This window comes from Artemia sp. Qi Xiang Cuo, chromosome 14 (genome assembly GCF_049724085.1).
Source record: "Artemia sp. Qi Xiang Cuo chromosome 14, ASM4972408v1, whole genome shotgun sequence".
In the NCBI taxonomy this organism is placed as follows: domain Eukaryota; kingdom Metazoa; phylum Arthropoda; class Branchiopoda; order Anostraca; family Artemiidae; genus Artemia; species Artemia sp. Qi Xiang Cuo.
The window spans coordinates 37,879,326-37,893,958 of NC_142807.1; the positions used below are offsets into that span (position 1 = coordinate 37,879,326).

Here is a 14,633-nt window from a genome sequence, read left to right on the forward strand (position 1 = left end):
GCAGTTCGCCAAACAACACTTTTAATGGCTTACAAAGCTCCAACGCCAACAACTATATATATATGGTGCGGAGGCAACACTTTAGTTTTGTTGTCTAATTATTCTTCTTCACCGCAAGCAGTTGCAAGAAATGGGAAAGGATTGACTTTGAAGGTTTTACATGAACAGATCTTGAAAAGAAAAGGTGCAGTTCGCCAAACAACACTTTTAATGCCTCACAAAGCTCCAACGCCAACAACTGTGGTGCGGAGACAACACTTTAGTTTTGTTGTCTAATTATTCTTCTTCTACGCAAGCAATTGCAAGAAATGGGAAAGGATTGACTTTGAAGGTTTTACATGAACAGATCTTGAAAAGAAAAGGTGCAGTTCGCCAAACAACACTTTTAATGCCTCACAAAGCTCCAACGCCAACAACTGTGGTGCGGAGACAACACTTTAGTTTTGTTGTCTAATTATTCTTCTTCTACGCAAGCAATTGCAAGAAATGGGAAAGGATTAACTTTGAAGGTTTTACAGAAAGTAAGAACCTTACACTAAATTGATCAATGTGATGTTATATTTTGGAAAGCAGCATATGTTCCTTGCCAGGGACAAAACAAGATGGTTTTTGCTTGTCCTTGAGACAGAGCTACACACTGGGCGCTAAAATGAAATTTTAAGGGTTGTGTCAGAGAGGGCTTTCCGAAGCTGTTTTACCAAACTTTTTGCCAACTTCTTTGTGGAAAGGCAGGCTTGGTGCAGCTTGTTTGAACTAGAATCATGCAAGAGCTTTCGATCTGTATGAAGGAAGAGACAGGTGGACTAGCACCGTCTCCTTTCCTCCCTTCTAACACTAACAATTTAGAAAAAGGGTAGACAGGCTATACCTTGTTTGAACTGGAATCCTACAATGATTCTCAATCGGTATGATTGGAGGATCAAAGCCATCCTGTAGTCTCTCAACAGCCTTTCACCACCCATCCTGCGACTAGCGTAAAAAGATAGACATGTGGCAACTAGTTAGAATCATAATCACACAAGATTTTCAACCAGTATAAATGGAGAGCCAAAGTGGGCTCGTAACCACTTCAGCTACACCTACTTTCTCGGGACTACTTTTTTGGCAGGACAGGCATGTTGCACCTTGTTAGAAGCAGAATCATGACATAATTTTCAACTTATAATATCGTGGGGCACAAAGTGAGCCACTGGTCTCTAAAGACAGCCTGCCATCCCTCCTACTGTCAACATTTTAACAGATAAACAGGCATGTTACACCATATTTGAATCAGATTAAACTAAGTTTTTCCACTGATACAATTGGAGAACGAAAGTGAGTCAGTGTCAGAGACCCTTCCAGTGTCAGAGACCTTGTTGCATATCTTTGGAGCGAAAATCTGAGCCCCCTCCCAAACCACAAACTGTTTTTATTAGAGCGAACGGTAGGTTAAATCTGATTTGAACAGAATTAATTTAAGTTATTGTAGTATATGCAATTGGAGGATCAAAACAAACACTTGACCAATCCAACCTCATCTCCCCTACCACCAGCTTTTTGCACAAAAGCAGGTACGTATCAGCTTGTTTACTTACTTACTTATTCTTGCATCAGGACCAGAAGTATCACCCGGCATATGAACAGAGCTTCTGAATAATGGTCTCCCATTGTGGTCGGTTTTGTACCAACTCTTTGGCGAAACTCAGTCAGAATTTATCCCATCGGTGCCTGATTTACATAAACTTCTAGCTGTCTCCAGACCTTGGTTAACTAGCGTCTACCAATTCTTTAACTATCCTCCTTGTCTCCTACGCCATGCTAATAGGGGGTTCATCAAGCAATATATGTTGAATGACACGATCGTCCGGGTAATGTAGAGCGTATCTAAGCCAGTAGAGCCAACGGAGCTTGACGATGCCTGAGATTCTGTCAGTGTTGTAACAATGTCAGCAAATTTTGTCAGTCATAATCTGATCTGACAGTTGGATGCGCAAGATTGAACGCAGGCAACAATGGTCGAAGACCCCCAAAGCACCACCTTTCGCTGCTGTGACGGTACAGATTCGAAACCTGAACAATCTAGTTGGCGAATCCCTGGGTGTCAAACAGGATGTCGAGGATTCCAGGTGTCCTCATTGTGACTCTAGATGCTGATCTTCAGTCTTTAGCTGATCTCTTCCCAAATCCAGAGATGCTTGCGAAGTTGAAGACTGTCTAACATGTAGATATTCTTCTGTTGCCATCTTTATCGGATCCTCCTTTCGAATTCACCTTGTTTGGAATCTTAGCAGCTTCTTTGAATCAGAATCACACAAATAATTTCGATCACAATTTCATGATTAGAAAAGCAAAAATGTGATGCGGAAATCATAGTGGGCAAGAGGTTTTCCATCGTCCTCACGAACTTTTTAACGCAAAAATAGGGACTCCTGCATCGTTTTTCGAAGCAAAATTATGCAATAATTTTTAGTCTATATGATTGGAGGGAAAATTCAGACCTGAAATAAAACCTCAAAAAACATCAGGTCTATGGCCAGCAGGACAAAAAAGAAGAAAAATTACACGAACATCTCAACCATATACAACAAGACGTCCTCAGCCTTGAGGATCTTTTTTCTAATTATAAAGGTTTTAAACAGTAGGCTACGGAAGCCAAGAACAAACACATCTTGGCATATTTGTCGATTTACAGAAATACAGCTACTTTGAATATTGATTCAATTTGTGGTGTTATTTAAACAAAATAACCTATTGTCTGAACTTGTAACTCAGTGCTGCAAAAGCACCAAGGGATAAAGTTAAATATAACAACAAGGAGAATAACTTCACTGGATGCCAGTATGAGGATTATTTATTAACAGAATAATCAATTAATATTTACTTCGTTTTTAGTTTTTCACTGATATTTGTATCTGTGTTGTGATAGCAGTCAGGGGCACAGCTAGAGAGAGGGGGATGACTCTCCAAGATGTCGGCACGCATCGCCGATATCTTGAAACTGTGACCTTTCTTCGGGATATTGCCAATCCATTGCATTACCCCTATTTTGTTAAGTAAACTAAGAACAAGACAAACATACCATTGGAAGAATGGCACCATACTGCTGCCCTCCATCGAATGTGTCAGCTTTTTGGACAAACCTTGGCAGATTTGTTTTATCCATAAATACAACAAGCTGATTCAGAATACGGTCACGATACATTTTCCAGAAGTTGACAGCTTTACTTGTTTTTAGAAGCTTCTGTGCTAAGCCTGGAACTTGACTTTTAAGAAGGCCATTTTCTATATAACTAATATAGTCCTTAGCTAATGGATTTCCGACATTACGATCACCGCTGTCTTTATGGGGCAACTTGAAAAACCAGCATCCAGGTATCCCAACGTCGTATGGGCCAATTCCTTCGTGATAATTCGGTTTGTCTACAGTGAGCTTCTTCTTTTCCTTTGGAGCAAAGATTGGCAGACTCATTGTTGCTAAGTAAGAGAAAAGGGATTTAGAAACACGTTTTTACAAAGACATATCCAATGGATTACTATGCTAAGTTTAAAGTAAGTAAGGATGGACGATGCAAGAGCTGTAGGTGTTCCAAACAGAGGCTTTACAGAGTTTATTAGGGTGAACCGAAGAGGAGAAAACATCCTTTGCATTTATATAAATTTACAAAACTTATATACGAAAATATACGACCAGGGAATTTTTCCTTTTTATATTTACCAGAAAAACTTTCTTCATAGGAAAAAATGTTCGCAAGAGATGTAAAAGTTAGAGACAGAACGATACTCATTTCTTTCAAGGTACAGATGCCGATTCAACTTTAGAATCGTGGTTCCATCACGATCTTCAATTTCTAGCCAACTTGAGTATGGTTAACTATCCTTATAATTAATTTACATTCAGTAGATGGCCAAGGGATATGAGACCCACCCTTTAAAAAGAGGTAATATGTGGTCACTTTAAGCTTCATTGTTAGTTTATATATTAACCATTTGATTTTAAAACCCTGATTATTTTTATTTAATTTGTGTTTGTTTTTCTAACTTCTATATAAGGGGATTTTTTTTATTATTTCTTTATCTAACAAATATGTACATATTTTTCATAGAATTACCTTATTTAACCCCAGTTTGGAATACCCATTATTGTTTCGCTTAAATACTTTCATTTTTGAATGAGAATTGGAAACACTATGAACCATCTCCCAAAGCAACTAGCGGTAGAAACACAGAAAAAAATCTGTCCTATAAAGTTAAAAAATAAATCATGGGAAAGAGAGAAATAAAAAAGAGAGAAATTACTGAAGAGATGAGGAGAGGGACAGACAGAAGACAAAACGGTTTTCCGCTATTTTTTTATTTGATTAACATGATATTTGCATTGTCTTTCGTGCTTGATTCCATTTTTTTTCAAGCCTGATTTTTATCTAAATAGTAATAAATACAGCGATTTTTATTTAAATCCACGATTTTTTTATTTGATTAACATGATATTTGCATTGTCTTTCGTGCTTGATTCTATTTTTCTTTCAAGCCTGATTTTTATCCGAATAGTAATAAATACAGCTCCCAGTAGCAAGAGCGTTAGATATGCGGACACCACTGCTAAAATCCAATCACCTCTAATTTATTTCATATTTTCTTTCAAGGCTATTTCTATCTTTCAAATTTTACTTACGTGTTTGTTTGCTTTTTTTGGGGAGGGGGGGGGTTAAAACTCAAGCCCTAGCCTTCTATGGTTAAATATAAAAAAAACTCTAGGATGGGATCTGACTGGGTGAAATATAGCCAATCTCACAGCCAGGTGTTTTCCCCCGAAAAAAGATGGTCAGATTAACTTAGAAATAAAGAAACCAAGCTATTGGATTAAAATAAAATAATTTATACAAAAAATCATAATTTACTCTTTATCAAATAATTTAATGCGAATCTTAGGTAAGTTCAAAAATTTTCATAAAGATGGGAGAGGAAAATATATGAACTGATTCCGCCTTAAAAGTTCTTAAAATTTAAAAATTTTTGGCTAAAAGGCACAATTTCCAACCCTTTGTCCAGCGCAAGCAACTTATCATCCTTAGCTTAAAAATAAAAAAAGTGAAAGGTTCAGTTAAAAAATATGAAAAAAAAAATCAAAAGTCTTTGAAGGGAAACCTGAAAATTGAGTTCAAAATGAGAAGAGAGAAAAAAAAACGAAAAAAGAAAGGAAGACTTTTACCCATTATTGGCGAAGAAGTGAGGTATCATTAATTTAAAAATGAAAAAGTTACCCTTTTTGAAAGGAAGAGGGGCCAATTATAAAAGAAAATCTAAAAATCTCTAAAATTCGGTTAGTAGGAGCCAATCTCGCAAGACTTTTCCAACTAAAAGTTACTTTATAGCGTCCGTAAGCTTGTGGCTTATAAAAACACAAGATGAAAATATACCCTTTCCACTCGCATAATTAAATAAAAATAAAAGAAATCTAAAAATCGACGCAACTGCCAAATAAAATATTGGAGAGGGTTCGCAATTCGTCCGATCTTTTTTATGCACTAACAGTAAAACTTGACCTAGTAACTGAACATGAAATTAAAAATTTTCCATGTCAATCTTGCGTGTACTATTAAGCCTACATAGCTTTCAACAAGTTCCACAATCCTAACAATTAACATAATTTTTGCTGATAAACATGCAAGCACCTGTTATATTTTGCACTTTAGTGCTAAACGTAAACTGAAAATATTATGACCTTCTAGGAGCTCACATAAGCAAAAATTGACTTCTTTAACGCATGTGACAGGTGCCTTAGCAACAAAGGTGGGTTAAGAAGTAAACTTTAGAAATCCAGCCCAGAATGGTTACGTTCTATTTGATGTGCTCGAAAAGGTTACCCTCCTACTGACCGACCCTGAATGGTCACATTCCTATTGTATCGCGTATGGAGCAACAGCAAGATTTCTTTTATTAATTATAGCCATTAACGGACTGGTTGTTGGGAAAAAACTAAATTGGGGTGGATGCTTAGTTCAATGTTATAATGGAGCTTTGGTGATGACTGGGACATTCAATAGAGTTCAGGCCATAGTAAGGGAGCAACATGCAGCACAAGCTTTCTACATCTATTGCCACTCGCAAAAGCTGCATTTGGTCCTCATCCAAACAATCAAGGGTAACCCCCAAATTTTTGAATTTCTTTGAGTGGTACAGTCACTTTAGGTGTTTTTAAGCCTAAGTTCTATGAGTCACGAGTAGTTTATCAGAGCTCAAAAAGAACTTGGACAGGAGGCTCTCGAGTTAGAAGCTGGTAGACACAAGACGGAACTACTACTACTTCTGAAATTGAAGCTGAGACCAAGGGTTAAGGGATCAAGATTTTACTCTTCCATTTCTGCGTTAACGGTTGTGACGAAAAAACTACTTTGCCAGTCCAATTCAGATGTGAGCTACAAAACCCGAAATTTAACAACTTGAAAGCTTTTCAAGTTATCTAAGCAGATTCTAAAACTTGTAGGAGTGTCGAACAGACCAATTCCGGCTGGTGTGTGTAAGTGAAGCAAACACAATAGTATCCTTTATAGGCCATGAAGCATTTGTGGGGACAAGCGCATTATATCTGTTTGAAGATTTAGTTGGAATATATCTAATCTCATCTACCTTATCTTCAATGAGAATACTGGCCGAAGAAAACGCCTCTCAACAACTAAGGCAAGACATGTCTCATCAAATTTTTCTTTGATTACTTTGTTGAAACAGGGACAAGGAGCGTTGACATTACTGCGACCATCACAGTGACAAAGTTAGTCTGCTATATTCTTCAATTGATCGATCCATCGTGAAACTAACACACGCCTCACGAAAAGCACGGATTTCCATGGAAGTTTTCTGCACTGAACCAGCAATCACCGGATTTCCTTTTAAAAAATAAAATAGAAATTTGTGTAGTTTCTACCCAACGTTTAGAATTGACAATCTAACCCTTTCCTCGCAAGCTGAGGCAGCAGAATCCCTCCTTTAATCGATGCTGATTCACCAGCCTAATATTTTCAAAGCCTGGTCCGAGCTTTCCAGAATACCTAGGGCTTTCAGAGAACTTATCAAAGTTACTAATATGACTCTTATTCTTCCAGTGAATTTGGTGACAAACAAGAAACTTTAAGCACTATGTGCTCTAAACCCCTATGCCTAACCAAGGCCAGAGCATAATTTGGACATTACTAAAAAAAATATAAATGTTTTTACTTTAATAACTTTAATAAACCAAATAATATTAACATTCTGATTAAAAAATATCTGTATATGTATATTAAACTGACAATGCACATACATTTGAATTTTTTTCAGTAAAGTGCAAATTATGTTCTGGCCTTGGGAAGCCATAGGGATTTTGAGCCCTACTCATTTTAATTATTGTAATTAATTAAAAACACTTTTTCACAAAATAAGTTTTTCAAAGGAAAGTAAAGAACTCCATTAAACAAAAAAAAGAGCAAAAATAAAATCAAATAATCTACCAAGCGTGAAACTACCACAAATCAGCATTGATAAATAAATGCAACCCAAAACGAACAGAAATTACAATAAATAACCGAGTTAAACTCAAAACGAGCAGAAATTAACATAAGTTGGGCTCAAAACCCCCTATGCCTTCCCAAGGCCAGAACATAATTTGCACTTTACTGAAAAAAATATAAATGTTTTTACTTTTATAACTTTGATAAATTAAAAAATATTAACATTTTGATTACTAAATATCAGTATATATATATGTTAAACTGACAATACACATTCATTTGTATTTTTTTTTCAGTAAGTGCAAATTATGTTCTGGCCTTGGGAAGGCATAGGGGTTTTGCACAATATATTGGGCCAACATCGTTCTTATATGCCCTCAGGGCATAACTTAAAACCCTTGCCCCGAGGGTTGTGGGGAGTGTCCTCCTCAAAAGCATATTTTCTATGTGGAAATCAACTACGCTGAACGAAATGGCTAATTCAAAATTTTGATTGGATGTGTTTGGGGGAATGCTGGGCATGGGGGGGGGGGTAGTTGCCCTCCAATCACTTTTGACTAATAAAAAGGTCACTAGCCACTCCAATTTTCAATTGAATGAGCCGTTTTCGAAGTTTCTACGACAACTCCTTCGATACGAAGTGCCCTGGTATGGAAAAATAAATAAATAATACATTGTGTCTACATCGTTCTTTACTTAGGCAGCGCTATTGCGCTGCCTATGATTTCTGTTCGTTTTGGATTTTATTTATTTATCGATGCTGATTTGTGGAAGTTTCACGCTTTATAGATTATTTGATTTTATTTTTGCTCATTTTTGGTTTAATGGAGGTTTAAATTTTGGTTTAATTCTTTACTTTTCTTTGAAAAACTTATTTTGTGGAAAAATTTTGTTGTATTTAATTTCTGTTCGTTTTATATTGACATAGACTTTTCGGGAAAAAAGAAAATAACAGTTTAAATCTTTTCGTTTTTTGAGACTTTCAAGTTTGGCCTGCTATTTGTATGCTGGAGAAAATTTTTCAGCAGTTTTAAAATCTGGACACAAATAGCAGTGCTTAATATAGTTTCTTACCTCCTTTAGTTGACCTGAAATAAAAAACTTGATACCATTTAGCAAAAAAATCTGTTTACTTTCTTTGACAGCTTGGATACACTTACGCTATTTTGATTTGGTTAAACTTTAAGAGCAGAAGTAGCCCCAAAAGTTTGAAAATAATACCCTCAGTCGTTCTTGGGATGCTGCTGAGATTTCTTATTGGGAATTAGCATTAAGACATTGCATTTTAATTTAATCTTACGGCAACGTTTAGTTTTTAAACATAATGGGTAAATAGGAGGGTGGGCGTGGGATTAGTTGCAATCCAGTCACTTTCAACAATTAAAAAGGGCACAAGCCCTTTCTATTTTCAATCGAACGAGCCGTTTTCGAAGTTTCTACGACAACTCCTTTGATACGAAGTGCCCTGTTATAAACAAAAAAAAAAAAAAAAAAAACAGTAATAACACATTGTACCAACATAGCTCTTGACTATAAAAATGTCAAGCCTTCCAATCACTTTCGACTATTAAAAAGGGCACTAGCCCTTTCAATTTCAAATCAAATAAGCCCTTTTTGAGTTTCTACACCAACGCTTTCTATAAACACCTTATTTGCCCCCAGGGCATTAATTACAACCCTTGCCCTGATTGCCGTGAGGGGGTTGTCATCCTCAAAGACCTAATTTCCAGAACTTTCAACTACATTGAACAAAATGGCTATCTCAAAATTTTGATTGGATGTGTTTGGGGAAATGGTGGGTGTGGGAGGGGAGTTACTTGCTCTCCAATCACTTTCAACTATTAAAAAAGGCACTAGCCCTTTCAATTTCCGATCAAATTAGCCCTTTTTAAGTTTCTATAACAACACTTTATATAAAAACCTTATATGCTCCCAGGGCATAACTTACAACCCTTGCCCTGAGGGCTTGGGGGGGTGTCATCCTCAAAGACCTAATTTCCAGAACTTTCAGTTACGTTGAACAAAACTGCTATCTCAAAATTTCGAATGGATGTGTTTTGGGAAAAAGTGGGCGTGAGAGGGGGTTAATTGCCCTCCAGTCACTTTCGACTATTAAAAAGGATGCAAGCCCTTTCAATTTCCAGCTGAATGAGCCCTTTTTGAAGTTTCTACGACAACGCTTTCTATAAAAACTTTATATGCCCGCAGAACAAAATTTACAACCCTTGCCCTGAGGGCTGTGGCGGGAGTTTCAATTCTCAAAGACATGATTTCCGGACCTTTCAACTACGTTAAACATAATGACTATCTCAAAATTTTGATTGGATGTGTTTGGGGGAATAGTGGGCGTAAGAGGGGGGTTACTTGCCCTCCAATCACTTTCGACTATTAAAAAGGGCGCTAGCCCTTTGAATTTCCGATCGAATGAGCCCTTTTTGAAGTTTCTACCACAACGCTTTCTATAAAAAAAAACTTATAACTCCCCATGGCATAACTTCCAGCCCTTGCCCCTCAAAAACGTAATTTCCAGACTTTTTAACTACTTCGAACAAAATGGCGACCTCAAAATTTTGATTGGATGTTTTTGGGGAAATGGCGGGTGTGAGAGGGGCGCTAGTTATCCTCCAATCACTTTCGACTATTAAAAAGGGCATAAGCCCTTCTAGTTTCCAATCAAATGAGCCCTTTTCGAAGTTTCTACGACAGTGCTTTCTATAAAAACTTATATTCCCCCAGGGCAAAACTTACAACCCTTGTCATGAGGGCTGTGGGGGGAGTGTCATCCTCAAAGAAATAATTTCCAGACCTTTCAACTACGTTGAACAAAATGACTATCTCAAAATTTTGATTGGATGTGTTTGGGGAAATAGTGGGCGTGAGAGGGGGTTGACGTGCCCTCTAACCACTTTCAACTATTAAAAAGGGCACTAGCCCTTTGAATTTCCCATCAAACGAGCCTTTTTTGAAGTTTCTACCACAACGCTTTCTATAAAAAAAAACTTATATCCGTCCAGGGCATAACTTCCAGCCCTTACCCCTCAAAAATCTAATTTCTGGACTTTTTAACTACTTCGAACAATATGGCTATCTCAATATTTATATTGTATGTGTTAGGGAAAATGGTACGTGTGAAAGGCGTTTTAGTTATCCTCCAGTCATTTTCAAGTACTAAGAAGGGCACAAACCCTCCTAGTTTCCAATTGAATTAGCCTTTATTGAAGTTTCTACAACATCGCTATCTATAAAAACCGTATATATCCCGAGGTCAAAACTAACAACCTGTTTCCTGAGGGTTCTGAAGAGTTTATCCTCCTGCAACATCTAACTTGCAAAACGTGTAACTACGTTGAATAAAATGGCTTTCTCAAAATTTTGATTGGATGTGTTCGAGGGAAAGTTCGACGTGAGAGGAGGGCTAACTGCCCTCCAATAACTTTTGACTATTGAAAAGGGCACTAGCCCTTTGAATTTCCAATCGAATGAGCCCTTTTTCAAGTTTCTACGACAAATCTTACAATAAAAACCTTATGTGACCCCAGGGCATAACTTACAAACCTTACCCCGAGGGCTGTGGGGGGAGTGTCATCCTCAAAGATATAATTTCAGGACCTGTCAACTACTTTGAACAAAATGGCTATCTCAAAATTTTAATTTGATAAATGGTGGGCGTGGAAGGGGTGTTAGTTGCCTTCCAATCACTTTTGACTCTTACAAAGGTCACTATCCCTTTCAATATCCAATAAAATGAGCCCTTTTTGAAGTTTCTACAACAACACTTTCTTTAAAAGCCTTATATGCCCCCAGGGCAAAACTTACAACCCTCGCCTTTTGGGCTGTGGGGGGGGGCGGGTTGTTACCCCCAAAGACCAAATTTCCAGAAATTTAAACAACGTTCAACAAAACGGTTATCTCGTAAATTTGATTGGATGTGTTTAGTTGCCCTCTAATCACTTTCGACTATTAAAAAGGGCACTAGCTCTTTGCGTTTCCAATCGAATTAGCCCTTTGTGAAGTTTCTAAGACACAGCTTTATATCAAAACCTTATATGTCCCCAGGGCATAACTTACAGCCCTTGCCCTGAGGGCTGTGGGGGGAGGTTCCTCCTCAAAAACATAATTTCTATTTGAAAATCAACTACGCTGAACAAAATGGCTATCTCCTAAATTGGATTGGATGTGTTTGGGGAAATGGTGGGCATGGAAGGGGTATTAATTGCCTTCCAATCATTTTCGACTATTAAAAGTCTCACTAGCCATTCCAATTTCCAATCGAATGAGCTCTTTTTGAAGTTTCTACGACAACCCCTTCGATACGAAGTGCCCTGGTATGAAAAAAAAATAATTCGATACAAAGTCCCCTAAAACTGTTTGGGGGAATGTTGGGCGTGAGAGGGGGGTTAGTTGCCTTCCAATTACTTTCAACCATTAAAAAGGGCACCAGCCCTTTGAATTTCCAATCGAATGAGCCCTTTTTCAAGTTTTTGCGACAACACTTTCTATAAAAACCTTATATGCCCCCAGGTCAGAACTTGTAACCCTTGCCCTGAAGACTATGGGGGGAATGTCCTGCTTAAAGATATAATTTCCGGACCTTTCAACTACGTTGAACAAAATGGATATCTCAAAATTTCGACTGCATGTGTTGGGGGAAATGGTGGGCGGGGAAAGGATGTTAGTTTCCCTCCAATCATTTTCGACTATTAAAAAGGGCACTAGCCATTTCAAGCCTTTACGAAGTTTTTACGACAACACTTTCTATGAAAACCTTATATGTCCCCAGGGCATAACTTACAACCCTTGTCCTGAGGACTCTGGGGGGGGGATCACCGTCAAAGACCGAATTTCCAGAACTTTCAACTATGTGAACAAAATGGCTATCTCAAAATTTTGTTTGGGTGTATTTGGGGAAAAGGTGGGCGTGAGAGGGGGGTTAGTTGCCCTCCAATTACTTTTGGCTATTAAGACGGGCATTAGCCCTTTCCATTTCCAATCAATTGAGCCTTTTTTGAAGTTTCTACGGCAACGCTTTCTATAAAAAATTTGATATGTCCCCAGCGTAAAACATATAACCTTTGTTCTGAAGGCTGTGGGGGGGTGTCCTCCTTAGAAGTATAGTTTCTATGAGGAAATCAACTACGTTGAACCAAATAGCTATATCTAAATGTGGGATACATGTGTTTCAAAAATTGATGTGCATTGAAGGGGTTTTTATCCGCCTTCCAATCACTTTCGATAGTTTAAAAGGGCACAAACCATTTCAATTTTCAATTGAATGAGCCCTTTTCAAAGTTTCTACGATAACTCCTTCGATACGAAGTGCCCTGGTCTAAAGAAAAAATAATAACAAATAATACATTGTGCCAACATCTTTGTTTACTTAGGCAGCGCAACTGCGCTGCCTATGATGCTACCAATGTAAGGGAAACTGTCCACTTTATCAATCTTTTCGTTACCCAACGTCACCTTTTCATCTTCACTTATTCCTAGCCTTAACGATTTGGTTTTCTTAACATTAATTTTCAAACCTATTCTAGCACCCTGAACTCGCAAAACATCTAAAAGTCCATTCTTTTTGCTCACACTTTCATCTAGGATGCTTAAATCATTAGCATAACCTGAAATCATAATCAGGAAAGTTTTAATTTCCCTATTTAATTCCGTGCTCTCCCATTGTCTTTCCTGTGGTCCTTAAGACAAAGTCCATTAAAATGATCCATATAAAGGGGACAGAACATAACCCTGCTTGACTCCTGATTCGATACGAAACCCGCTACTAACCTCATTTACCGCAGTGGTGTTAATCTCACATATAGCACTTATCACTTTAATGTATTTGTATGGTATACCATACAAGGATAAGACCTTCAATAAAGCTCCTCAATCAACGGAATTGAACGCTTGCTCGTAATCTACGAAACTGAGGACTAAACGTGTTTGACAATTCAGACACTTCTCAACTAGAATCTTAGAGTGAAAATTTGGTGGACCCATCCTCTACCCTTCTTAAAACCGCACTTTTCTTCTCTTAAAATCTTTTCTACAGCATCTCTCAGTCTAAAAAGTATCGTATTACTAATTAATTTGCTACCTACAGAGACCAGGCTAGTGAGTAGAAAGGCCTTATTGACTCCCGTACTAACCACGTGGTTTATGGTTTTTGTCAGTGAGAATGAAAAAACAGAATTTTTCTCACTTGAAAAAACAGAATTTTTCTCACTTGAAAAAACAGGAATTTTCTCACTTTGATGGATGTTTTCTTGGATGGTTATGTGTGTTGGTCAATTTATTTGATGTTTTTCATGGATGTGAACAGCAATTTATGTCTGTTTTATGGTTTTTGTCAGTGAGAATGAAAAAACAGGAACTTTCTCACTTTGATGGATTATTGAGTCTAGCGGGTGACACATGACACATAACACATGACACGTGACACGTGACACATGACACGTGACACATGACACATGACACAACACATGCGACATGACACATGACACGAAACATGACACATGACGAATGACACATGACACATGACATAAGAATGACGTAATCAACTAGGACAAATGGATTTTCTGAGAAATTGATTACATAATCAGTAGAACCCTATCAGAAGGTCAAGACGGGAGTCCATTTATGAGCATAGAATGACGTAATCAACTAGGACAAATGGATTTTCTGAGAAATTGATTACATAATCGGTAGAACTATATCAGGAGGTCGTGACGGGGGGTCTATATATGGACATAGAATGACGTAATCGACTAGGAAAATGGATTTCTGAGAAATTGATTACATAATCAGTAGAACCCTATCAGAAGGTCATTACGGGAGTCCATACATGGGCATAGAATGACGTAATCGACTAGGACAGTTGGATATCTGAGAAATTGATTAAATAATCGGTAGAACCCTATCAGAAGGTCATGACGGGAGTCCATACATGGGCATTGAATGACGTAATCGACTAGGACAGTTGGAATATTTCAGTAGTGGTATGTCGTGGTTTACTTTGTCACAGTTACATTCTCTTGATTTTTCAAACTTCATTTTGAATTTCTTTCGTTGAAATGCAAGGGTTGGAATAATTCAGTAGTGTTTTGTTGCGGCTTACTTTGTCACAGTTACATTCTCTTGATTTTTCAAAGTTCATTATTAATTTCTTTCATTGAAATG

The 14,633-nt window shown here is 37.6% G+C and overlaps 1 protein-coding gene across 3 annotated transcripts in view; it reads right to left on the reverse strand.

Annotated features, from left to right (window-relative positions):
* The window catches only part of PolG1 (DNA polymerase gamma, catalytic subunit tam), a 186,784-nt gene that overhangs the window by 94,091 nt on the left and 78,060 nt on the right, over positions 1-14,633 (reverse strand). For all 3 annotated transcript variants that reach the window (XM_089100663.1, XM_089100664.1, XM_089100662.1), the window contains one exon: positions 3,059-3,453. In XM_089100663.1, coding sequence (XP_088956789.1) covers positions 3,059-3,453 — 395 coding nt within the window. The remainder of the gene's footprint in view (positions 1-3,058; positions 3,454-14,633) is intronic.